General features: G+C 45.3%; 1 protein-coding gene across 2 annotated transcripts in view; it reads left to right on the forward strand.

Moving 5' to 3' along the window:
• The window catches only part of LOC115096948, a 144178-nt gene that overhangs the window by 90562 nt on the left and 25683 nt on the right, over nucleotides 1-27933 (forward strand). For both annotated transcript variants that reach the window (XR_003858172.1, XM_029612286.1), the window contains one exon: nucleotides 13001-13080. Coding sequence is in view for 1 of the 2 variants with exons in the window: in XM_029612286.1 (XP_029468146.1) it covers nucleotides 13001-13080 (80 nt within the window). In the remaining variant the exon portion in view is untranslated. The remainder of the gene's footprint in view (nucleotides 1-13000; nucleotides 13081-27933) is intronic.

Raw genomic sequence — 27933 nt, forward strand, 5'->3', positions numbered from 1 at the left:
ATTATTTGTGTCTATTAGGCTTGACAGGCTAAGGACAAATTGAAGGTTGCAGACCAAAAAATGCAAGATAGATTATGCTATGAGCCTTTTGAAATCAAAGAAATGAAAATTTAGTTGTGAACTTTATCATTATATATACTGTGTATATATATCTATATCTATATATCTATATATATATATATACATATGAGACAGATTGTACTAGTGTCCTGTCATCGACTCTTCCTTTCTTAGGGGATGTAATTTCTTTAGCTTGATTTCTGAAGATGCATAATCTGGATCTCTGTTCTTGATTTTAAAACTAGGGTATTCAGTTCTGGAGTTTTGGTTTTCAAAGTTAGCAAAAATATACAATGAAACCTAAGGAATAAAAACCAGGAAGCTGATATTCAACTCCATTTAGCCAGCTAAGTGGTGGCAACTGAATATCTGGCTCCATTCAGCTATTGGCACTTAACTGGATAAGTATTTATCTGGCTAAGTGGTGGGCAGGAAATGGGTGTTTAAGGGAAACATTACTTACCTGGTTAATTTTTTTTTTTTTTAATTTATTCTTTATTCAATTTTCATTCAAAACAATTTTCAAACAAAAATATACCATAAGTAATTTTGATACAATAAAAATAACACATAAAATTAATAACCTAACTTAATCAAAACTTTTGATCTCAATTACATCCAATAATTGGGGGAAAAATCATATAAATTCAATTTTCAAATAACATAATTCAGTAATTAGAGGAGAGAGAGCACATTAATTCTTTTAACCATCTAAATTTCCATCGTCTGTATTTTTATCTTGTAAAAAAGATTCCAAATGCAGTGGATCAGAAAAACTAAATCTATTTCCCTGAAAAGTAACATAACATATACTTGGATATTTTAGGAAAAATCTAGCACCAGTTGCTAGCAATTTACTTTTCAAGGACAGGAAATGTCTCCTTTTAGCTTGTGTGGCTCTTGAGACATCAGGAAATATATATATTTTCTGACCACAAAAACTAAGATCTTTGTGTTTAAGAAAATCACTTACCTGGTTAATTTATTTATTTATTTATTTATTTAACATTTTTATATACCACAATTCATGTAGCAAAGTTACATATCATTAAAACAATAACAAGCATATAAGAATGCAATTACATTATAACTGGGGAATGAACTAGGATAAGAGGGGAAAAAAGTCTGATGGATGTTAAAAATGAGGAAAACGAGTAGTTGTTTGGCTTTAATCAAATGCTTGTTCAAATAGCCAGGTTTTTAGTCTCTTTTTGAAAGTGTTCAGGCATTGTTCTTGTCTTAGTTCTGGTGGTAAGGAGTTCCAATCTGATAAGGGCCAGTATTCAGACTTATCCATTTAAGTTAACCAGATAAGTTAGATTGCTCAATAGCAGGTCAAAAATTAGTCAGATAAGTCTTATCCAGCTAAATAACAATTTTGTTGGGATATTAACCAGTATAGCTGTGATGCTGAATATTTCTTGTAAGTTAGCCAGATAAGTCTTATTTGGCTAACATTTAGATGGATTTCTTTGAATATCGAGCCCCAGATGCATTGACCATTTTTCAAATAGACACAAAATGAGAAAAACTAGTTGGTACGTCTGACCCAGGGAAATAACTTTCAAACAACTGTGCACGGTGGCATACAATACTAGTATGTAGCCATGCACTGTATTACCAGACTATTTTGTAAGATACACACATTATAAAATATGCATATGTTTACCTCACAACATATGCGCAAAGACATACACTGCATTGAAACCATGTATTTGAATGCATTGAACACACCTACTTTACCTACCTATTTAAAAAAATATACACATGTGGAATGCACTACCCGAATCCATTCGACACATTTCTACCACTAAGGAATTCAAAAAAAGCCCTCAAAACCCATTTATGTTCTATTGCTTTCAATATTGTATTTCATACCAATTTTTTATTTGCTTGATATAAATGTAAACCGCTTAATTCATACATTGTCTCTATAGGCGAGATACAAAAACTTTTAAATAAATACGTGCAACAGTAAACTAGGACTTATACAAGTCCTGACTGACATGCATAAGTCAGAAAATTTTAAAACGTGTGCTGTCGAAGAAATTAAATGGTATTCCAATTAGTCTACCAGTTCTCCCAGTCCTTCTCCAGGTCATCAAGATCTTCCTGGTTCTTCAGCCTGAACTCTCCTCTTCTGCCCAAACCTCCCAATAAAGACAATAAAGATGTTTAATATCATTTACACCAGATAATTAGTAGGTGTATAAATACGCAAGGAAGTTGAAAAATGTATGCACATAAGTATCTTTTAAATTAGCAACCTACATGCATAAAGTGTTTGTTCGCCAGCAAGAAGGCTGGAACCATGACTCAGCAAGTGACATGCTGGTGGGGTTTCCATTCCCCTGCTGGCAAGAAGAGGCCCTGCACGCCAGTGGCCACGAAGTTGACCTGCCAGTAGGCTTCCAACAGCCAGCTGGCAGGAAGAAAACACGAATGTGGCAGGAAGGGAAGGGAAGCGGGGTGAATGACTGAGAGGAGAAGAGAGAAGAGCAGAGAATGAATGGGGGGAGGGGGAGGGACGAGAGTGAGTGGGAAGGTAGGGGTGAGTGAATAAGAGGGAAGGGAGTAAGAGGGAAGAATGGGGGTGAGTGACTGAGAGGCAAGGGAGTGAGAGGGAAGGGAGGAAGTGGGAAGGAGGGAGTGAGTGACTGAGAGGCAAGGGAGTGAGTGGGAAGGGAGTGAGTGAGAAGGAAGGGGTGAGTGACTGAGAGGGAAGGGAGTGAGAGGGAAGGGAGGAAGTGGGAAGGAGGGAGTGAGTGACTGAGGGTCAAGGGAGTGAGAGAGAAGGGAGTGACTGGGAAGGAGGGAGTGAGTGACTGAGAGGCAAAGGAGTGAGTGGGAAGGGAAGGGGTGAGGGAAGGGAGGGATGAATGAGTGGGTGACTGAAGTGGATTGGAGGGGAGGAGGTAAATGAGAGGAAAGTGGAAGCGAGAAGAGAGGGCAGAACGGTTTGTGAGTGTGTGTATTTAAGAGAGAGAGGATAAAGGTTGTGTGTTCCTCCCCACCTCCCCTCCACTAATCCACTACAGTCTCAGGGTGACTGAAAATCAAAAGTTCATAGTTATGGAGAGGGCGATATTGTTGTTCTTATTAGTTTTAATTATTGGGTGTTTGATATGTCTCCTATTTTGAAATATTTAATTGATTTTTGGGAAATGTAACTTTATCCTTGTACTTCTTGTTTACTATATGTTCTATTCTTCATCTGTTTTGAAATATTTTTATTAGTATTTACTGTTACAACTGCTTTTATATTTCTTGATTTCGTATTATGAGGAATATTTCTGTATTATGTGATATTTCTGTTTTTGCATTATTGCACTGCATATGTGGTTTCCAGTTTAGTCTTTATCCCAGGACAAGCAGGATGCTAGTCCTCACATATGGGTTACGTCACTGATGGAGCCCTATTGCGGGAAAACTTTCTGTCAAAGTTTCTAGAAACTTTTGACTGGCCCTGTGAGGCCACTGAGCATGCCCAGCATGCCATGATAGTCTCTGCCACAGGGGTCTCTCTCTAGTCTTCGTTTTTCCGCGCTGCTGTAAGCATCGCGGATCAAGGAGCCTTGTGAGTTTTCCTCAAAATATATCTGACTGAAAAGTCCAGAAATTCTCAAAACATTTTCTCCCATAAGGGATCTCTCTCAGTTTTCCATCGGCCCGTGAGTAAACTCAGTCTCGTTTTTACTTTTAGTAAAAACTTTCTCTCATTTTCTTTTCCCATTTTTTCATCGACGGCTGTCGACAGAAAATGGCTTCCAGATTTAAAAAAATGTCTGGTTTGTAATAGAACAATGTCCATAATAGATCCACACCTAGAGTGTGTTATCTGTTTGGGAGATAAACACGATGTTTCATCCTGCCCTCAATGTGCAGAGATGACTCCTAAAGGAAGAAAACTTCGACAGGAGAAGATGGAACATCTCTTTCACCTTCAGCTCCTTCCTTCTCCTTCAACATCAACGAAGTCGTCTCCGGTGGGGGTTACAAAGCGAATTTTATTGAAAAAACGTTGTCTGGAAGGATCGGGAGATCATCCATCGCCATCGACTTCGACATCAATAAGGTCGGTAGTCGAACATCGACCAAAACATCCCCACCGACATTGACACACATCAACTCCAGCAACGCCCCTCTCCCTGGAGGAACCGACCGCTAAACGGCAAAAACCTCAGGAAACTCCGCTACCTTCGGTGCTGGGGCCTATACCTGCATCGATCGAACCTCCACAGGGATCTGCGGACATGATATCGACACCTACACCACCACCACACACAGCTGCTCTGCCTGCACCAGCTGTATCGCAGGAATTGTCAAATTTTATCAGACAAGCAGTGCTCCAGGCCCTGAAACAACACACACCTACTCCGGCGACTTCGCCGATGCCAGTACCATCACCGATGCCGGTTATTGAATCGATGCCAGTACCTTTACTGATGCCGGTGATTGCACCGAGGCCAGTAAATATACCGATGCCGACGACCCCGTCGATGCCGGTACCTATGCCGATGCTAATAATTCCGTCGATGCCGTCACCTACAACGATTCCAGTTAAGATGATGCCGGCACGAGCACCGAAGATACCGACACCATCGTCAATTCCGGCGCCATCACCATCGATGCCAATCTCTCCTAAGGACCCGGGACATCCAGAACTGGCACTCTACCAACTTCTAATGAAGAGATTTGATGAGGTGGTCGGTGCTCTTCCTCCCAAACCTGGGAAAGAACACCTGGAGGACTCACCCTTGGAAGATCCACAACCAGGTCCTTCAGTGATTCCTAGACCACCTAGAACTTCCACAATTTCTCCACCTGAACAGGATCCATATGACACTTGGAGTAATACACAGATACCTCATCTGAAGCTTTCATGACAGATCCTTCACCACCAGATCCAAGGAAAAAATCTCCACCGGAAGATTTCTCATTCATGACCTTTATCCAGGAAATGGCTGACACCATCCTGTTCAATTTGGTCACAGAGCAGGATGTAAGGCAACAAACACTGGAGGTTCTTCAATTTGTAGACCCTCCAAAACAAGTGGTGGCTATACCAGTCCATGATGTGCTTCTGCAATTACAACATCGGATTTGGGAACATCAATGCTCAGTGCCAGCTGTTAACAAAAGAATGGACACTACATATTTGGTGCAATCTGCTCCTGGCTACCAAAAATCACAGCTTCCTCACCAGTCAGTAGTGGTAGAGTCTGCGCAGAAGAAGTCCAAGAGAATTAGACCACATTCTTCAAATCCCCCAGGAAAAGATCACAGATTTTTAGATTCCCTGGGGCGGAAAGTCTATCAAGGGGCCATGTTGAATTCCAGGATATCTTCATAACAATTATACATGACCCAGTACCAAAGAAATTTGTGGAAACAAATGCAGGACTTTATTCCATCACTTCCATCACAGCATCAGGAGGCACTTTCCCTACTGGCAAACTCGATTCACTCAAAGAAACAAGCAACAGCTCATCAGTTTCTAACCTTACTAGGCCACATGGCCTCCACAGTTCATTTCACTCCTATTGCAAGGTTAAACATGAGGGTAACTGAATGGACTTTAAGATCACAATGGATCCAAGCCATTCAACCAATGTACTCTCCAATTCAAGTAACCCACCAGCTACATTCATCTCTACTTTGGTGGGTGAACAAGGACAATTTGCGCAAGGGCCTTCCCTTCCAGCAACCAGTCCCACAGTTAACTTTAACTACAGATGCATCCACCTTGGGTTGGGGAGCTCACATAAACAATCTCCAAACCCAGGGTACTTGGACAAATCTCGAAGCAACATTTCAAATCAATTTCCTGGAACTTTGAGCTATACGTTATGCGCTGCATGTGTTCAAGGACTGCCTTTCACAGAAAACTGTTCTCATCCAAACGGACAACACAGTAGCCATGTGGTACATCAACAAACAGGGAGGTATGGGCTCGTATCTCCTTTGTCAAGAAGCTGCACAGATTTGGGACTGGGCCCTGACACACTCAATGTTTCTACAGGCCACTTATCTGGCAGGCATTCACAACGTAGTGGCAGATCGACTCAGTTGTCAGTTCCAACCACACGAGTGGTCCCTGGATCCCTTAATAGCGACCAGAATATTTCAACATTGGGGACAACCAACAATTGACCTCTTTGCGCCACATCTGAATCACAACGTGGACAGATTCTGTTTTCTACACAAACAGAAAAACCAGCCAGCCAAGGATGCCTTTGCTCGCCCTTGGAACTTAGGCCTTCTATATGCGTATCCTCCAGTATCGCTCATAACCAAAACTCTAGTGAAGCTACAACAGGACAAGGGATCCATGATACTCATAGCCCCGTATTGGCCTCAACAAGTATGGTTTCCCACACTTCTAGAACTCTCAATCAGGGATCCTATTTGCCTGGGTGTAGCTCCCACTTTCATAACTCAGGATCAGGGTCGGTTGCGCCATCCCAACCTTCAATCCCTATCCCTGACAGCATGGATGTTGAAAGCTTGATCTTACAACCACTCAATCTGTCAAACAATGTATCTCAAGTGCTTTTAGCTTCACGTAAACCCTCAATACGAAAGAACTATTCTTCAAAATGGAAAAGGTTTACTTTGTGGTGCAGCCAAAAGAGAATAGATCCTTTCACCTGCCCCACAACTTCTCTACTAGACTACTTATGCCATCTTTCAGACTCTGGTCTCCAGACTTCATCTGTAAGAGTCCATTTAAGTGCAATCTCAGCTTACCATAACAAGATGGGAGATGCACCAATATCCATACAACTTCTTGTCAGCAAGTTTATGAGAGGTTTAACTCAACTTAAACCACCAATTCGGCCACCAGTCACAGAATGGGACCTGAATCTGGTCTTAACGAGACTCATGAGTTCTCCCTTTGAACCCATGAATTCCTGCGAGCTTAAATTTCTCACATGGAAGACTATCTTCCTCATATCCATTACATCGGCTAGAAGGGTTAGTGAGTTACAAGCACTTGTCACGTACTCACCCTACACAAAATTCCTACATGACAGAGTGGTTCTCCGTACACATCCAAAATTCCTCCCCAAGGTAGTTACGGAATTCCACTTGAACCAATCCATAGTTTTACCCACATTCTTCCCAAGGCCTCATTCACACCAAGGAGAACAAGCCTTACATACCTTGGATTGTAAGCGTGAGCTGGCATTTTACTTAGACCGCACGGCAGTCCACAGGAAATCCACTCAACTCTTTGTACCTTATGATCCAAACAAGCCGGGAAAAGCAGTGGGTAAACATACTCTATCCAACTGGTTAGCAGATTGCATACAGTTTTGCTATGAAAAAGCAGGCCTTTCCTCTCCAAGGGCGAGTATAGGCACATTCAGTAAGAGCGATGTCAACCTCAGTAGTACACTATCGTTCAGGTGCCAATTCTTGACATATGTAAAGCAGCAACATGGAGTTCTTTCACACCTTTGCAGCTCATTACTGTTTGGATAAACAGGGACGACAAGATTAGGCCTTCGGACAATCTGTCTTAAAGAACTTGTTTCCAGTTTAATCCCAACTCCGTCTACATCCAACCTGCTGTGATCTTCGGCTGCCTCATTTCCAACAATACTTCACTGTTGATTCATTACAAAATGACACAGCCTCTAGCTTGCTAATCACCCATATGTGAGGGCTAGCATCCTGCTTGTCCTGGGATAAAGCAAAATTGCTTACCTTGTAATAGGTGTTATCCCAGGAGAGCAGGATGTAGTCCTCACAAAACCCACCCGCCACCCCATGGAGTTGGGTTCGATACATTTATTATTTTATTTTTGCTAACGCTTATTGCTACATACGAGACTAGAGAGAGACCCCTGTGGCAGAGAATATCATGGCATGATGGGCATGCTCAGTGGCCTCACAGGGCCAGTCAAAAGTTCCTAGAAACTTTGACAGAAAGTTTTCCCGCAATAGGGCTCCGTCAGTGACATCACCCATATGTGAGGACTACATCCTGCTTCCAAACGTTCTCCCCTACCCTGACCGTACCACACCCTCTGATCCACCCTGAATTTAGCCAGCTAACTTTAGCTGACTGGTGAAACTCAGGATCCTAAATTTAGCCAGTTAGCCTAGTCATTTTTCAAAGGCTTTGATCTAGCTGGCTAAATCCTTACGTATCCAGCTAAATCATTTTGAAAACTGATCCCTTTACATTTCATTAAATATGAAATGTGCAGTCAATTCAACAATAATATGTTCACTTCTGTGGGCAGGTAGAAATAATCATATTCTGAACTGTACGAAAAGTTGTCAAGAGGCCACATGCATATTTGCAACACCAAATAAACCCTCTTTATTTATGGTTTTAGGCCTGCCCCATTCTCTGCCTACTACTTTATCGATTTCAATTTAATGTGCACGAAACCCAAACAAAAAAAGTGACATTACTGACATAGAAAGAGAAAATTTTGGTAAAGACCACAAGATCCCGCTAATCTGTCTATTCCTAATTCAATACCCAGTCTCAGGCTCTACCCTCACATTCTTGCATTTAATGTGATTATCTAGTCAGCAACATCTAGAATAGGGTGGACAAAGAGAACAGAGTATCCTTATGGCATGAAATGCCAGAGTGATCTGAATGCAAGAAGCCAAAACAGCTTGCTCACATTTCACTCATTCATTTGGTCTCATTAAATATGCTCTCAAAGATTTAGGTAGCTGGGCTCCATAGAAAACTTCGGGAAAAGTGCAATTTAATGAAAATAAGTGTAGCAGTCCCAAACTATGGTATCTCACAGATTAATTCATTTATTTGAGTAAAATGGTTAGAAAAATAAAGGGATCAAATATCTCAGAAATGTATACAAATGTCAACATGTTTTGCTAATTGCCATGCCATTTTAAGAAAGTAAATAAGCATCTCAGCTGCAAAATGCTACAAGGGTTACAGGGAAGGCACAATACTCTCAATACTCATGTCTTCTCCACAGTTCTTGATCTCATGATAATAGTGCCTTGTGGTACTTAACAGTATGTAGATTGTACATAAGAATTATTTTGACACACCCTGCTCCTTTATCTTCTGCACTATAGAAACACCTAAAAAAAATATTAAAAACCGTGTATTGTACTACATAAATGTTATCATAGAATTCAAGATAAGGGTTTAACCTTAAAACTAAACTATAAAAACTATAATGTAGGATGCATACTGAGGCAAGCAAATGACTGGCTTGATAATACTCCACTTTATACAGCTTTGGAAATAGATACAGTTGTTGAAGCTATTGGCTCTCTCTTTCTTATTACATGCATGAATGCATGAACACTGAGAATCATACAGACCATTAGGTATTAGGGGTGGGAAGAAGAAAAAATGCCATTTCATTTTTCATTTTAATTTTTGGAGGGGGATTTGGTTTTTCATGAATTTCATTTTGGCTATTTATTTAATTAATTTTGTTGAAAACCAAAATAAACATTAAAAAAACGTACAAAGCTAAGAACGGGAAAAAAAAGAAAAGAAACGGGGCCTCCTGAGACCTCCCATGCCCCCCACATATCCCTCACACCCAATTGTGGTTGAGCAGGGGGGGTGATATGATGCCTCGGCTTTGCATAAGCCTAGGCAGGTCACTGCATTCTTAGCATAGACCCTAAGCAAGGCCAAGACTTCGAGGCCCAGACCCGATACCTGGGCCTCAGCCAAGACCAGGGCCTGCCAACACCACAGCCTGGTCCAGAGACTAGGTTCCCAACACTGGGGCTTCAGCCTGGACCCAAGCCCAACATCAGAATCCAAACCAGAGGCTGGGTCCTGATGCCTGGGCCTCAGTCTAGGCCAGAGACCAACACAGGCCTAATGCCACGGGCAGGTCTAGTTATCTGGTCCTGAAATCAGGGCCTTGACCTGAACCTAGGTTCAATGCTGGGGCAGAGGCCCAGAGTCTGGCCCAGGCCTGGCACCCAGAGCTCAGAGGTCTAGAACTGATCCCTGGGCCTTTGTCCAGGGGATGGCCCGGGCCCAGTAACCAGGCCTCGAGGTGTTCCTTCCTGTCTTCTTACTTCTTAGACAAAATGACACCATCTGCTTGGGAGGCACTGGAGTTAATCAACTCTAGCACATCTTTCCCAGCGAACGATGACATTTTGATGTACAGCAAGAGAATTAGCGGAGGGGGCCATTTTGATATACAGCAGCTAATTCTGCTGCTATACATTAAAATGGCATCCTTCTCTGGGGAGGATAAACAGGAGTTAATTAATTCCAGCACTTCCTATGTGGACTGGACCCAATCTCCAGACCAGGCTGTGGTGTTGGGCCTGGGTCCAGGCTGAGGTTCTGGTATCAGGAAAGGTCTCCGAAATGGGCTGCAGTGTCAGGCCTGGGCCCAGGTCTAGCCTAGGCTGAGGCCTTCCAGTCAGGACCCAACAATCGGGTCAGGCCCCAGCTTTGGGCCTGGATCCAAGGTGGAGCCACAGCATTAGGACCCGGTCCCCACACCGGGCTGTTGTGTTTAGCCTGTGCTCAAGCCCAGGCCTTGGCCTAGGAGAAGGCCAAGACATTGAGATTCGGCCTCCATATTGGATCCCAACATTGGGTCTGGGTCTGGGATGAGGCCCCTGCATCAGGACCCAGTTTCTGGTCGGGCCACAGTATCAAGCTTGGGTCCTGACCCAGCCTAGGCCAAGATTTAGGTTTTGGGACTCAGATTCCAAGTCGGGTCCTGGTGTTGGGCCTGGGCCTGGACCCCGATGCTGAATTCCTGGATCAAAATAGTGCCATCACCTGGGGTGAATGCACTGGATTAATTAACTCTGACATGACCCCTATCAGATGGCGTCATTTGGCTTTCAAGTGCCAAAGAAAAAAGAGGACACAAGAAGAGGAACTCCCAGGCCTGGGCTCCAAGGCCTGGGCATGACCCTGGGCTGAGGCCCAGGCATTGGGACCTGGCCTCCTGGCTGAGGCCCTGGCATTGGGCCTGGGTCCAGGCCTAGGCCTCAGTGTCGGAACCTGGCCTCTGGTTCAGGTCGGGCCTGGGCCCAGGCTCTGGCCTAAGTTGAGGTCCAGGTTTCAGGACCTGACCTCTGGGCCAGGCTGTGACATTGGGCCTAGGTCAGGTATCCGGCCTAGGCCAAGTCCCAGGCATCAGGCTTGGGTCCGGCCAAGGCCAAGGTGTTAGCCTTGACTAGGCTGAGGCTGGGGCAACCTACTGCAGCCTTGAATTATGCAAGTCCAAGACTTTGGCCTAGACCTAGCCAGCGGATCCCCATCAAACCAGTGGGGGCCAGGAGGGGATCCTGGCCCCAGCATTTTTCTGGGAAGGTGGGAGGGAGTCCTCGTTATGTTTTTTGGCCATTTTTTGTTCTTTTTCTTTTTATTGATTCATTTTTTCACACAAATTAAATGAATCAAACAATATACAAACTGAAATTTGTGAGAAAAAACCCTCCAGAAAATGAAAACAAAATTTTTTCCCCTGCACATTCTGAGTGGGCTCTTCAAATGGTCATGCAGATGATGAGTGGAACTTTATTGGTAACAGCCATGATTTAACAAGCTCTATTTCATTTGTGCTGTTAGGTAGGGGTGTGCATTCGATCCCTACGTATTGGCAATCCGCAACGGATGTGGCCATATTCATTGTATTCGTGGGGAAGCAAAACGTATCGCGATTCACCATGAATACACAAATCTTCGCCAAATTATTTGGCCGCCTAAAGAAAACCAATTTAAACAACCCCCCCACCCTCATGACCCCCCCCCAAAAACTTACCAAAACTCCCTGGTGGTCCAGCGGGGGGTCCGGGAGCCATCTCCTATACTCACACCCTGGGCTGCCGGTTTCAAAATGACGCCGATATCCTTTGACCTACCATGTCACAGGGGCTACCGGTGCCATTGGTCAGCCCCTGTCACATGGGTGGCCGGCACCATCTTGTGCTCCTACCATGTGACAGGGGCTGACCAATGGCACCGGTAGCCCCTGTGACATAGTAAAGGCAAAGACTATTGGCGCCATTTTGATTACTGGCAGCCGATGGCCCGAGTGCCGATCGTTCCCGGACCCCCGCTGACCACCAGGGTCTTTTGGCAAGTCTTGGGGGACCCTACTGACCCCAACAAGAATTGCAAAAGTCCAGCGGAGGTCCGGGACTGACCTCCTGCACGCAGGCTGTCGCCTGCCATTATTCAAAATGGCACCGATAGCCTTTGCCCACACTATGTCACGGGGCCGACCGTCAGCCCCTGTGACATTTTATTTATTTATTTATTTATTTATTTTAGTTTTTTCTATACCGGCATTCGTGAGGGTATCACATCATGCTGGTTTACAATAAACAGTGGAGTGAAAAAAGGAACAACGAACGAAATAAGTAATAGGTGCTAAACATAAAGTAGTTACAGTTACAATAAAACGGGGATGAGTACAACTTGGAGCAAGAGGAAAAATGAAAGGAACTTTAACATAGTATATTAACCGAAATATGACGGGGTACATTACAAGAATTATGTGATTTACAATGATTTTTAAATCACATTTGTAAATCACATTTGTAAATCGACTGACAGTATTCAAAATGGTGCCGATAGCCTTTGCCCTCACTATGTCACAGGGGCCGACAGAAAAATACCTGAATTCTGAGTAGGGTTTGCAATTGTGAATCAGGTCATCTGTAATGGCACATGTTGATTATACCGTATAAGTAGAGACCTTTGTTCTCCAGTTTTTATTTTTCATGGGAATTTCAATGCTATAACAAAAAGAAATCAGTTGAAACATGACTTTTCCACTGATTTTTATCCTGTTTTTTATAGCAAAGTAATGTTTCCACTGATGTTTTTAAATGTAATGATAATGAACATATTACACATTACTATAAAGAACATATATATATTAATCAATAAAAAGTAAATATGTTCACTAACAACAAAATATTTTCCTGTCAGAATCTGACTTCTGTACGGAAAATGATCAGAGGATGAGAATTCCAGATGAAGTTGATGATACATACAAACCAGAAACACAGGTAATAAGCTAACATTTTGGTGCTGATACAAGTCAAGAACACATGAAGCATTGTGCAATAGTTTGAAAAACCCTGTAATTACTTTTAATTGAGGAAAATTTGTTTTAAAAAGCTTTTGCTTTCTTTAAGGGTTTTGTGCTATTCAAGAAATTGATACATGCAACTTCTATAAAAGTGCTCTGCTATCTTCTGAACTTGTAGTTTTGTTTGCTGAGATGCTGAAGCAGCTGTAATCAAATTTATGTTAAATACCGTATGCTCCATTAATCATAACACTCTAATAGCAATATATTTCATCATGCTATTTGGTTATATATTGCGGATTACTTTAGTGAAATGTTCTTTATATTTTTAAGGTCAGCTTGAATAGTGCTTCTCAAGCCAGTCCTGGAGTGCCCCCTATTAGTCTGGTTTTCAAGATCTCCACAATGAATATTCATGAGATAGATTAGCCTGCAATGGAAACAGTTGATGCATATTTATCACATACACATAGTGTTGCGCTCAGAGGTGGACCTTTGTCCTGGAGCAGTGGAGATTGGAGAACAACTCCCTGGTAGGGACCAGGAAGCACCTGCCCACAGGGGGTGGAGCACTGGAGGAGACAGAGACTAGGATGACCTTCACCACTGGAAGCCCGCGGTCCCCCCGGGTGGAGCCCGTAGGGACCCGGGCCGCTTGGACTTAGGTGGGCCTCGCAGGGTCTCCCGGAGAGGTAGCAGACAGGCGTGCCCATGGACAACAAGGGAGCGCGGTGAGAGTCGAAGCAATAGGTCTGATGGAGCAAGGAGGACCAGAACAGCATCGGCGATGACAAGGCAAGGAACAGAGCCAGAATCAGGAGACGTAGACAATCAAGCAGAGGTCAGAATCTGAGGGTCAGTCCAAGGAGTGGTCACCAAGGCAAAGGTCAGGTTCCGGAGGTCAAACGTGGTCATGGAACAGGCAGAGGTCAGGTTCCGGCAGTGGTCAGGCGAGGTCGTTGAACAGGCAGATGTCAGGTTCTGGCAGCGGTCAGGTAAAGTCGTTGGACAGGCAGAGATCAGGCTCCAGCAGCAGTCAGAAGATACTGGAAAAAGCAATTAGCAAGGAGCCAAGACAACTAAGGAGGGAATCAGTTGCAAAAGCAAGTTCTGGTTGTCAGAGCTTGCCTTAAATAGATCTGTGGAACTGACATCATCAAGGAAGGCCCGACAGCCCTAGCGCATCGCGGCCCCTTTAAGTCTCGGGGAGAGGCGCACTTGGGAAGTCCCCAGCCAGAATGGGGCTCGGCAGCAGATGAGCCACACACAAAGGCCTGGAGGTGGGTGTCGATGGCGTCCCCGCTGTGCCATGCAGCGGCAGAAGATTGCCTGGACCTCGGCGAAGGGGTGAGGAGAGCCGGCCATGGAATTCATGGCTGGCCTTCGCAACAGTACTCCCTCCTCAAGGCCCCCCGCTAGCAGGTCTCATGGAGTGGGGTGCCAAATCTCCTCGAGGTCATGTGAGCCCACAGCCTGAGGTCTCCCAGAATATGGAAGAGAAGGTGTTCTAAAATTACTTGGAATTCTGGTTGTATCTGGAGATAGGCAATGCTTCTCCTTCTCTTGTCATAGGAGGGTATAAAGGTCTCGGACCTCATCTTCCTTGAAAGATAAGAGGAATAGAAACACTTCCAAGGCTTGGTTATGCTTCCTGATGAGGTTTTCATGTTCGGTTGTACTCAGGGTCTCCTTTTGAGGTGAACTAGAGTTGATCTGGGTCTCCTGAATCTTTTGGTAAGAACAGAAGTTGGTAAGGACGGTAGCTACAGTTAGGGAGTGAGGGGATTCAATCGGGTCTAGACAGGACTCAGAACATTGAGGTCCCCACTGGACGAGATCGGCTGTGGCCCAGTCAAACAGAGGCTGATGTTTTTGTAGCCATGGAAGGCCCAGAATAACTGGGTTACCTGCTGTGGGAAGGACAAAGAAGGAGATGAGCTCTGCATGATCCTGACCAACCCTTAATGTAAGAGGTTGGGTAGCCCGGGTCACTGCTCCAGGAAGGAAGTTGTCATGGACCGATGAGAGGGCCATTGGTGATGTTAGAATTTTAGTAGGAATCTGGTACTGGTCTACCATACTCTGTTGAATAAAGTTGGCCCCTGCTCCGGAGTCCACTAGGGCCTGTATTAAAGTTGGTGGAGGAGGTCTCCACTGAGGTTGATAACAGGAGCAACAGTGAGGTCGTAGTGAGACCAAGGGGTATTGACCTGGTGATCCCCTGACATGAAGAAGGTTCTCTTTTCGCAGGACAGTGAAGGCAATGGTGACCCTGGTCTCCACAATAGAGGCTGATTTGCATTGGTTCTCCGGTGTTCTCTGTGAGCAGGAGTTGGTTCTTGACAGTGGAAAAAGAGGTCCTTGAGTGGTTCTTCAAGGTAGGTCGGTTTTCTCGTCCCACTCTTGAAGTCGTCGGTCCAATTTTCCCGTGAGGTCCATCAACCCTTCGAGGGACGTAGGGATATCCTGAGCGGTGAGTTCGTCTTTTAACCTGTTGAGTACTTCCTAGAGACTTGTATAGGCCACTGTTGGAGATAGGATGCTGGACCTGATGGATCCTTGGTATATCCCAGCATGGTATCTCTTATGTTCTTATTATCCTTGAATTTCTTAAGCTCCTTCTCTGTAATTTTCCTTAACGTTTGGGACTAACTAAATTGATCAAAACAGAATTGTGAATGATCTGACATATAGTGTATGATGTCATTTGTATCAAAATAGGAAACATACACCTATCATGTTCAGTTTTTGTGAGATCACTGCTCACTGAAATTCAGAAGTTCATGAGGATTTCAGTAAAAATAATCAAATCTAGTTAATAGAATTAATGTATATATTGATGAGGTGCATTTGGTTATGTTAATTATTTTATACTTGTATATTTTATACAGTTTTCAAAATAAGTACCATTGTTTACATGAGTGATGAAACAGCAGCATTTTGGGTTTATTCTTCAAATGCATTACAATTATACCACTTCCATTACTCTTATGCTCATTATGTCATTCAAGGCAAAGAAAGGCATCAGCCCTTCTCATTTGATTGAGAATATGAGGGGATATCATACCATTTGAAACCTGTGTTGAACTCAAAAGCCACATATGGCACATCATTTATGGAACACATTCCTCATCTCCCCACTTACGAGTCAGTGAGTACATGGCTTTCCACCACCAACTGAAAACCTGGCTCTTCAGTCAATACTTTATGTCATCAACTGAAAACATGGTTTCACAGCCAATAGAATCACAGATTAAAAAGACCATCCTTTGATTACTTACAATAGCACAGGTCAACAGACATTAAACATTAATGTCCCAGTCATGTCTATGGCCTTTGAATGTGATAACAGTTCAAGGGAAGTATGGAACTCTGTCATTTAAATTATGTAATTTTATGCATAACAGACAATCTTATATGAAATATGAATCTTTGTCAATAATTCTCTCACAGATTATGTTAACCATGTTAGTGAAAGCTCAATCTGTTACTAAGAAAACTTCATTTTTATCTAAAATCTTATGTGATATTAAGCCTGATTGTCTTTGTATCACCGAAACATGATTAACAAACCAAATATGTCTTCCTGATTATGTGTTCATTTCACATCCCAGGAGTTTGAGAAAAGGGGAGTTGTTGTTTTTGTTTAATAGAGAATTAAGTTTTCATATGATTATAATTGAGCATTCTCCCCCATTTGAAATATGTTACATCAGCCCATGATGTAACTATGTTTGGTTTCTTGCCACCTGATTGTTCAATGCAGAATATTTCTCTGTTGTTTGAAACTTTGTCAAACTTGCCTGTGAATTTAAAATCAACCATAGTTCTTGATGATTGCAATTTGAATATAGATTAAATTCCAATCCACCTCTTGTCAGATATTCTTGCAACTGATATTGGTCTTAAGTTGGGAACAATTTGTCTTTTTTCTACTGATAGATATGGCCATACACTAGATTCAATAAGGCCAATATTCAGTGCTACTAATCTAGAAAAGCAGAAAATTATCCAGCTAAATGACAGCATCTGAATATTTGTCTACATTCAGTGAATGGCACTTAGTGGGATAAGTCACTTATTCAGCTAAGTAGATGGCTGAGTATCTAGTGAGCGGGAAGTGGGCAGATCGGGCCAGTGCTACTTATCCAGCTAACTTAGTCTGATAAGTAGCTATATTCATACTTATCTGTTAAGTTAATCAGATAAATAGGGATGTGCAGAAGGTACGGATTTGTCCGATTCGGTATTCGTATTCGTCGGGGGCCAAATACGTTGTATTCATTCAGTGGCGGCCCCGATCCATTGATACATTTCATTCGTTTTCCGGTTCCCATTAAAGTCAATGGGGGAAGTATTTGCAGCCTATTTTTGGCTGCAGAATTGGGGTTTTATTATCAATTCTGATGAAACATCTGGGGAGCAATCATCAGAACAAGAAAAGAGCTCCATGGTACTTAGACTGTGGCAAAGTGGCACCAAAGTGGCATGAATAGCCTAAGGTACTTTAAAAGGGAAAAGGGGTACCAGGAGTGGCAAGAGTGCTTTAATAGAGGTGCAAAGCAGCAGCAAGAGTGTCAAAAACAAACCACACTTTCAAAAGAGAGCACCAATAACAGATGCATGAACCCTCGAAGGCAGCATGACAGCAAAGCGGCAAGACAAGTGGCATCAACATCCTAGAGCACAATGAACGGGGAACATAGCAAGCAGAAAGACTAGCACCAACACACTGAGCAACCATTATAGTGGCAAGAACACCACAAGGTGTTGAGTGAGTAATCTGGTGTATGGCAGCAAGGCAGAGTGGCAGAGGGTAGATACAGGCTGGCTACACCCGGGCAGAGTTCCCTTTCCTTTGCGCAGGAAAGGGCTCCCTAGAATGGGTTCACCCCTAGAGTGGGGTGTTTCCATTGGCATCTAGTGAGCTCTCACTGGTCTTTTAAAATCTGGTGGAGTTAGCAGATATACAAACGAGAATTTTCAAGGCCGAGGCGGAGGAGGTTTCCATTTAAACAGCGGTTCAACATGGTTCAGAGGGTAGATACAGGCTGGCTACACCCGGGGAGAGTTCCCTTTCCTTTGAGCAGGAAAGGACTCCCCAGAATGGGTTGGCCCCTAGAGTGGAGCACAAGCCTTCAAAGCGTGGCAACGTGGAGCAGGGTGCCATGTGAACAGCGGTTCAACATGGGTCAACAGGTACTAAGAGATAGGCTGCTACATCTAGGAAGAGTTCCCTTTCCTTTGAGCAGGAAAGGGCTTCCTTGGAATGGGTTGGCCCCTAGAGTGGAACAAGAGCCTTCAAAGCATGGTGACATGGAGCAGGGTAGGGATGTGAATCGTTTTTCAACGATTAAAATTATCGTCCGATAATGTTTATATCGTCTTAAATCGTTATAGAACACGATACAATAGAAATTCTAACGATTTATCGTTAAAAATCGTTAAATCGTGTTAGTGCGCACTAACTCGAGTTAGTGCGCACTAACTCCCCGTTAGTGCGCACTAACTCGATTTAGTGCGCACTAACTGAAAATGATACAAATAAACACTTTCCAGGTCACTGAAGGTCAGTTAGGAATGAATATGTGTTCCTATTGGCTGGCTGCCCCTCTTATCTATTGATATTACCAAGGTTACCACTGAGGTGATGGTTGGGGGGATGGGAAATGGAACTGGAAACTAACGAACACCAACAGAAAATGAAACAAAGTGTTCACACTTCCCAGGTCAGTAAAGGTCACTTAGGAATGAATATGTATGTATGTATTCCTATTGGCTGGCTGTGCTCTTATCTATTGATGTTACCAATATGGTTGGGGGGATGTGAAATGGAAACAGTTGGAAGCTTGACAAAAAAAGTAATGTAATGATCAGCACTCACGTGACTAGAACTTGTTTGTTTATTATTTTTGTTAGCAGGCACCTGAAATGCTAGTGCATGTTGAATTTGCCAATCACTGTGCATTTTAGAAAGGTGGTCCTGGCTGGAACTGTACACAGTTCAAATATATGTAATTGATTGTTGGTAAGTGTATTTTTTAAGTAGCCACACTGGCACCAGTATGTTTACTTTTCCTCCTACTTAACTCACTAGCTCAGCTTTGTAAGAAGGGCTTCTCTGCTTGTGTGTTGTTTTTGTTTGGTGTGAGGAGAGCAGAAACATCAGATCTTTATTCAATCTACTACAGTCATCTCTTACAGTGCCCTATCCCTATTAATACCAGGAGTGTTGTGATCTTCCTGCACACAGTGCCCTAACCCTGATACCAGTCTGAGACAGCTCCCTCCCTTCATTACTAGTGAGAGGCTGGCTTCACAGACAGGGGGGAGCTGCCTGACCCTCACTCCTGACTTCCCCCATGTCCCAGCTAGTGAATGGTGTGTGGGTGAGGGGGGGGGGGAGGATGGTGAAGTCTGAGACAGCTCCCTCCCTGCATTACTAGTGAGAGGCTGGCTTCACAGACAGGGGGGAGCTGCCTGACCCTCACTCCTGACTTCCCCCATGTCCCAGCTAGTGAATGGTGTGTGGGTGAGGGGGGGGGGGAGGATGGTGAAGTCTGAGACAGCTCCCTCCCTGCATTACTAGTGAGAGGCTGGCTTCGCAGACAGGGGGGAGCTGCCTGACCCTCACTCCTGACTTCCCCCATGTCCCAGCTAGTGAATGGTGTGTGGGTGAGGGGGGGGGGGGGGAGGATGGTGAAGTCTGAGACAGCTCCCTCCCTGCATTACTAGTGAGAGGCTGGCTTCACAGACAGGGGGGAGCTGCCTGACCCTCACTCCTGACTTCCCCCATGTCCCAGCTAGTGAATGGTGTGTGGGTGAGGGGGGGGGGGGGAGGATGGTGAAGTCTGAGACAGCTCCCTCCCTGCATTACAAGTGAGAGGCTGGCTTCACAGACAGGGGGGAGCTGCCTGTCCCTCACTCCTGACTTCCCCCATGTCCCAGCTAGTGAATGGTGTGTGGGTGAGGGGGGGGGGGGTGGATGGTGAAGTCTGAGACAGCTCCCTCCCTGCATTACTAGTGAGAGGCTGGCTTCACAGACAGGGGGGAGCTGCCTGACCCTCACTCCTGACTTCCCCCATGTCCCAGCTAGTGAATGGTGTGTGGGTGAGGGGGGGGGGGGGGGAGGATGGTGAAGTCTGAGACAGCTCCCTCCCTGCATTACTAGTGAGAGGCTGGCTTTGCAGACAGGGGGGAGCTGCCTGACCCTCACTCCTGACTTCCCCCATGTCCCAGCTAGTGAATGGTGTGTGGGTGAGGGGGGGGGAGGATGGTGAAGTCTGAGACAGCTCCCTCCCTGCATTACTAGTGAGAGGCTGGCTTCACAGACAGGGGGGAGCTGCCTGTCCCTCACCCCCTGACTTCCCCCCCAGCTAGTGAATGGTGTGTGGGTGAGGGGGGGGGGTGGATGGTGAAGTCTGAGACAGCTCCCTCCCTGCATTACTAGTGAGAGGCTGGCTTCACAGACAGGGGGGAGCTGCCTGACCCTCACTCCTGACTTCCCCCATGTCCCAGCTAGTGAATGGTGTGTGGGTAAGGGGGGGGGGGAGGATGGTGAAGTCTGAGACAGCTCCCTCCCTGCATTACTAGTGAGAGGCTGGCTTCACAGACAGGGGGGAGCTGCCTGACCCTCACTCCTCCGGGGTATTGTGATCTTCCTGCACACAGTGCCCTATCCCTGATACCAGGGGTGTTGTGATCTTCCTGCATGCAGTGCCCTATCCCTGATATCGGGATGTGTGCAAGAAGATCACAACACCCCCGGTATCAGGAATAGGGCACTGTGTGCAGGAAGATCACAACACCCCCAGTATCAGGAATAGGGCACTGTGTGCAGGAAGATCACAACACCCCTGGTATTAGGGATAGGGCACTGTGTGCAGGAAGATCACAACACTCCTGGTATTAATAGGGATAGGGCACTGTGTGCAGGAAGATCACAATACCCCTGGTATCAGGGTTAGGGCACAAGTTCTAGTCACATTGACTGATCACATTACTTGTTTGTCAAGCTACCAACTGTTTCCATTTCCCATCCCCCATATACTGTCAGTAGGAAACTTGGTAACATGAATAAATAAGAGGGCAGCCAATAGGAATACATATTCATTCCTAAACTGACCTTAACTGACCTGAAAAGTGTCAAATTGTATCATTTTCAGTTAGTGCGCACTAACTCGAGTTAGTGCGCACTAATCGGAAAAAACGATTTTTAACGATTTTTTAACTAAAAAATCGTGCCTAAGACGATTTTCTTGCCCTGCCACATGATTTCTATCGTTAAGACGATATGGAAAACGATTCACATCCCTAGAGCAGGGTGCCATGTGAACAGCAGTTCAACATGGGTCAATAGGTGCTAAGAGATAGGCTGGCAGTGGCTACACCAGGGCGAGTTCCCTTTCCTTTGAGCAGGAAAGGGCTTCCTTGGAATGGGTTGGCCCCTAGAGTGGAGCACGAGCCTTCAAAGCATGGCAGCATGGAGGAGATCTCACTGTGAACAGCGATTCAACATGGGTCAACAGGTACTAAGAGATAGGCTGCTACAACTGGGAAGAGTTCCCTTTCCTATGAGCAGGAAAGGGTTCCCTGGAATGGGTTGACCCCTAGAATGTATAATGGTACAAATTGTTAGGATTTAAGCATTTGCAAACAGATCATGACTTCATGAGCAAGATGGAGGAAGTTCTCTTCTTTGCCCTGTAACTAAAGAAAATTGTTTGTTTTATTTAAGGATCCATGCTGTCAAGGATTACTAGTTTGAATTGCCAAAGACTGAGGTTTCCCTTTGCAACGAGGGTTCAACCATTAGGACCAAAAGAATCGCTGACGTCATCTTCCGCCCAAATCTACAATATCAACCTATGTTGACTTTGTACCCTTCAGTGCCTGTGTAAACTATGGGAACACAGAGGATGAACTAGAGAGCCACTACCACCAGTTCTCGATAGTACTAGAAGAAACATTAATGTTGACACCTAGGAAAGATTTAGGGAACATGGCCCATATTATGAAGGTCATGAAAACTATTGAGCAAATGAAATACACAAGCTCCAAACATTTTAAGTCAGCTTTTTATGTCCGTACATTCCAAATGTGGATGGACACACACACTGTTTGATGTCAAGCCCTCTGCCTTAGCTAGCAGCGCTTGGATGCAACTGTGACACTGCTTGTACAGGCTGGGGATGACCTTTCTGCTAAATGTGGTTCTGGAGGGGACTTTGTAATTTGGAACTACAACCTTCAGAAAATGCTTGAAACCCACCTTCTCCACTATCTGCAAGGGCTGGTCATCAAGGGCAATCATTTCCCCAATGCTCCTGGTTACAACTTTTGAGGCTGCCTGCCTCCTACCCCAGGATAGCATTACCATACTAGCAGCCGATGGCCTGAATGCAGGAGATCGCTCCAGGACCCCTGCTGGACCACCAGGGATGTTTGACAAGTCTTGGGGGGGTCAGGAGTCTCCCCCTATCACATGGTAGGAACACAAGATGCCACCGGCCATCCATTGCTCCTACCATGTGACAGGGGCTGACCAGTGGCACCGGTAGCCCCTGTGACATAGTAAGGGCAAAGGCTATCGGTGCCATTTTGAATACCGGCAGCCGACGGCCCAAGTGCTGGAGATCGCTCCAGGACCCCCGCTGGACCACCAGGGCTTTTGGCAAGCCTTGGGGGGGTCAGGAGGTTGGGGGGTTGTAGTTAATAAAGTTTAAAGGGTTGGGATGGATTTTTTTTTAACTTTAATGGGAAACGAATCCCATATGTAACTAATGGACAAATTGGGGTCCCCCAAAAATGGATGTAACAGATTTGGGTCCCGACGAATACAAATACCGAATCGAACGTATCCGTCCCTGCTGCACATCCCTAATATTTTCAGCCACAAACTTCAGCCTGTTAGCTGTGGCTGAAAATTCTGCTAAAAATACTCATCTAAAATTAACCAGTTATCTTACATGTGTAGAGACCCCTAATTCTCCATTATCCAGTTTGGTCCCTCCCTAGCCTAATCCTTAGACTAAGATTTTGTAGTTTGCAGATCATCCTTGCAGGCACCTCCACCAAGGTTTCTCTGGATTGGCCAGAAGGGTACTATAAAAGAAGGCTGTGCATGAAAATCAGTGTGGGGTTTGGTTTGGTTTGGTATTCTAAGTTTTGAGTTGCCATTTGGAGTGCTCCCCATTCATTTGGCCCCACGGCTAGATACAGGGGAGATTTATTTTTCTTGGAAAGATTTAGCAGAAAAGGAAGAGTGTTGAAGACGTTTCTTCAGACTGGAGCTTGGAGAAGATACTTTACCCTTGGAAGAACCCCACTGGTCTGGAAGGGATTGTCTTGGAGAAATGGAAGAGGAGTTGGGAAGGAGCTGTTGTGTTTTTTTTTCTGGGTTTTTTGGAGCCTGCTCCTGCCTAAGAAGGCTTGTCACCCTTGCCTTGGGAAGTCAGGATAAGGTGCTGTGTTTCCTTCCGCCCAGTTAAGGGAGGACAGCAGAGACCTGACAGAGAGGAGGAGAAAAGTAGTTTTGCAGAGAGGAGGATCTTTATATGCAGAAGAGGCCGTAATATCATCAGAGGATGCCACTGCCAAGTTACCGTTGCAGGACCTTTACGTGTGGGGCTGCCGGATGTGCTCGCACCTATAGGAGGCTGGGAGGAGCGGCGGTCAGCAGCATCCTATGCCACGATGAGCTGCATCTTAGGCCTTGCTGCTGGCAGTGTCTCTGCTGTTTGGAGATCCAGTTCCTGTTCCAGCTCCTTCTCCTGCCTTACTTCAGATGGACCTCCTTGGCTTGACCTGGACTTGAACCTGACTATGAATCTTTCCACCTGCCACCAACTTTCAGCCTGAACCTGATTCTGAACCTTGCCTCCTGCCTCTGGCCATTCTGCCTGAATCTGAACACGCCTATAGCTGCCTGCCCTCGATCTTCTGCCTGGACTCGACCTTGGACCTCATTTCACCTCTTGCTGGGACCCTTCAACTCCGCTGCATTCCAGCATTCTTCCCTCTGGCCGCCTCTCTCAGGATCATCCACGCAGAGGCCTAAGTCCAGCCAGCCTAAGACCAGGGCTCAACCTGTGGGGAATGAGGACTGGTCTTGATGAAGCTCCAGTTGGCCTCCACTGTAGAGTATGGAGGCAAGGAACACACTTGAGGCAGTTTTCATCGCAGGCAGGAAGAGAAGGGAAAAGGGTGAGCCCTCACGAGGCTCTTCCTTTTATTGTACATTCATACAAAGGCAGATGATGTGTCATTACATGATTGGCTACTTTCCCATAGCAACAGACGAGTCCCTACACTATTGGCTTTGGCTCAGGGGGTGTGCACGGATCATTTCATTGGCTGCTGAAATCTATACCTCCTGACTATGTCCTGCCTCTGACTAGGGAACACCCAGCCCCTCCCCCAGGAATTCAGGGCTAAGCACAAGCCAGAGAAATACATGATAGTCAGGTATCCTTTCCTAGGCAGAGACTTAAGCACAAGTGATGCTTTTATTCAGGCAAAGGTCAGGGAGAAGGGAAGTTAGTGTTTAACCCTGAAGAAATGGCTTGCTGGCAAGCGCATATTTCCCACACTCCACTTCCCATTTGGCTTCGCCTCCCGATGGTGGGGACCTATGGGGGTTTTTATTAAGAATTTATATTCTGTTTTATCTATTTCATACTCGATTTTATTTTATTTCAAATGCTTTTAACTGTGCATTTGACAACAAGTTTGTCCACTGATGTGATGCTTGTTAAGAACCTCGGTATAAAAAAAGCCAGTAAATAAATAAATAAATAAATAAACACCACCTCAGGCCAAGGGTCTGCCTCCACAACAATGTCTCTATAATATTTCCCCTATTTCACCTTTTCTCTGGGGTATACATGTTTAGATCTTTAAGGCTATCTCCATATGCTTTAGAATGAAGACCATTGACCATTTTAATAGCCACCCTCTGGACCAACTCCATCCTGTTTATATCCTTTTGAAGATGTGGTCTCCAGAACTGTACACAGTATTCCAAGGGAGGTCTCAGCAGGGACCTATTCAGGGGCAGTATCACCTCCCTTTTTATGCTGATCATTCCTCTCCCTATGCAACCAAGCATCTTTCTGGCTTCTACTGTTATTTTATCCACCTATTTGGCCACCTTAAGATCATCAGATACAATTACCTCCAGATCGCGCTCTTCTTTTATATTAGAAGAATTTCACCTCCAGAACTGTACCTTTCCCTTGGTTATTTTGCATCCTAAATGCATTACTCTGCATTTTTTAGCATTAAATGTTAGCTACCAGACCTTAGACCATTCCTTGACCTTCGCTAGATCCCTCATGTTTTCCACTCCTTCTTGGCTGTCCACCCTGTTACAGATCTTGTTATCATGATCAAAAAGACAAACCTTTTTCGTCAATCCTTTCGTTATGTAGCTCAGAAAAATGTTTAAAACAACTGGTCCAAGGACCGATCCCAGAGGCACATATTATATAATTAGTAACAATCCCCTACTCAGAGAAAACTCCATTTACCAGTACCCTTTGTCGCCTCCCAAACAGTCAATTTCTAATCCGGTAAGTCACTCTAGGATCCATACCAAGGATTCAAACTGCGTCAAAGGCCTTGCTGAAATCCAAGTACACTGGGGTAGATTTTATAAAACTATGCCCGCGCGTACTTTTGTTTGCGCACCAGGCGCAAACAAAAGTACGCCGGATTTTATAAGATACGCATGTATCCGCGTGTATCTTATAAAATCCGGGGTTGGCGTGCGCAAGGGGGTGCACATTTGTGCACCTTGCGCGTGCCGAGCCCTGCGTGTGCTGCCCGTTCCCTCCGAGGCCGCTCCGAAATCGGAGCGGCCTCGGAGGGAACTTTCCTTCGGCCTCCACCCACCCTCCACCCACCCTCCTCTCCCTTCCCCTACCTAACCCACCCCCCCAGCCCTATCTACACCCCCCCCCACCTTTATCGCGAAAGTTACACCTGCCCTGGCCAGCCGCTGCGCGATTCCCCAACCCGGGAGTGATTTTGGAGGCCTCGGCCACGCCCCCGTAACACCCCCGGACCGTAACCATGCCCGCGGCCATGCCCCTAATGACGCGCCATCATAACACACCCCCACACGCCCCCCAGGAAAGCCCCGGAACTTGCGCACGTCCCGGGGCTTGCGCGCGCCGCCGAGCCTGTGCAAAATAGGCTTGTCGCGCGCAGGGGAGTTTTGAAAGGGTTACGCGCATAACTTATGCGCGTAACCCTTTTAAAATCTACCCCACTATATCTAGCATTCTTCCTTGGTCAAACTTTCTGGTTAACCTATCAAAGAAATTGATCAGATTCATGTGCCAAGAATTACTTCTGTAAAACCATGCTGCCTCGAATCTTGCAGTTCCAAAAATTGCACTATCCTCTGTTTTAGCAGTGATTCCATTAGTTTGCTTACCATAGAGGTCAGATTAACAGACCTATAGTTCCCAGTAGGGGTGTGCATTCGTTTTGAACTTATAGGTAAAACACAACTTTTTTTTTTTTTAACTTAAAAAAGTGATGAGGCGAAAACGATCGGATTTCCAACGTATTCCTCATAGCTATGTTGAATACGTTGGAAATCGCGATTGTTGATCCAAAATAAAAATTTAAACCCCTCACCTTCCTTAATCCCCCCCCCCAAGACTTACCACAACTCCCTGGTGATCCAGCGAGGAGTCAGGACGCCATTTCTGAACTCCTTTGCGAGGAGCACGTGACGTCGGCGCCACGTCGGAGTGACGCGGCGTCACGTGATTCCCCGCGAGTTCACTCCGGGATCCTCGTTCGACCCAAAAGGAACTTTTGGCCAGCTTGGGGGGGCCTCCTGACACCCCCAAGCTGGCCAAAAGTTCCTTTTGGGTCGAACGAGGGTCCCGGAGCGAACTCGAGGGAATCACATGACGTCGGCGCCACGTCGGAGTGACGCGGCGTCACGTGATTCCCCGCGGGTTCGCTCCTGGATCCTCGTTTGACCCAAAAGGAACTTTTGGCCAGCTTGGGGGGGTCAGGAGGCCCCCCCAAGCTGGCCAAAAGTTCCTTTTGGGCCCAACGAGGGTCCCGGAGCGAACCCGAGGGAATCACGTGACGTCGGCGCCACGTCGGAGTGACGCGGCGTCACATGATTCCCCGCGGGTTCGCTCCGGGATCCTCGTTCTATCACTAGCATATTGAAACAAAAGTCTTTTCTCTTTTACCATATTTGCTATTTTTCTTCTATTTGAATTTTCACATTCCTAACAACTTTCCCAGCTTCTCTTAATTTTTCCAGATATTGTCACCTGGATCATCAGGTGACAATATCTGATGATATTGTCATCTTTCTGTGATCTCTTGTAGTTTATGAATGCTAACCTTTTCTACCTCACCTTTTGCGTACTTCTTTAGAAAACCACGTCTCTTTTTCCTCTTCCTTTTATTTACATTCCTAACAAAAAGGTTAGTTGCCCTTTTGATATCTTGTTTTAGTTTTGCCCACTGCCCTTCTATTTCTCCTAGATTTTTCCATCCAGCAAATGACTCCTTGAGGTACTCCCCCATTTTGAGAAAGTCAGTTTTCCTGAAGTCTAGGGCCCTCGCCTTAGAATGAACCTTCATCTCTTGTGCCCCAATACTGAACCTCACCATCCGGTGGTTACTGGTTTCCAGGTGATCATCCACTACATCAGAAATACTGTCCCCATTGGTGAGCACCAGGTCCAGTATCATCCCCTCCCATGAGAGCTCTGTTATCAGTTGTCAGAACAGTTCTCCTTGCAGAGAATCCAGGATCTCCCTGCTTCTAGAAGATTCTGAGGTTGGAATG

The sequence above is a fragment of the Rhinatrema bivittatum genome, chromosome 1 (genome assembly GCF_901001135.1).
Source record: "Rhinatrema bivittatum chromosome 1, aRhiBiv1.1, whole genome shotgun sequence".
In the NCBI taxonomy this organism is placed as follows: domain Eukaryota; kingdom Metazoa; phylum Chordata; class Amphibia; order Gymnophiona; family Rhinatrematidae; genus Rhinatrema; species Rhinatrema bivittatum.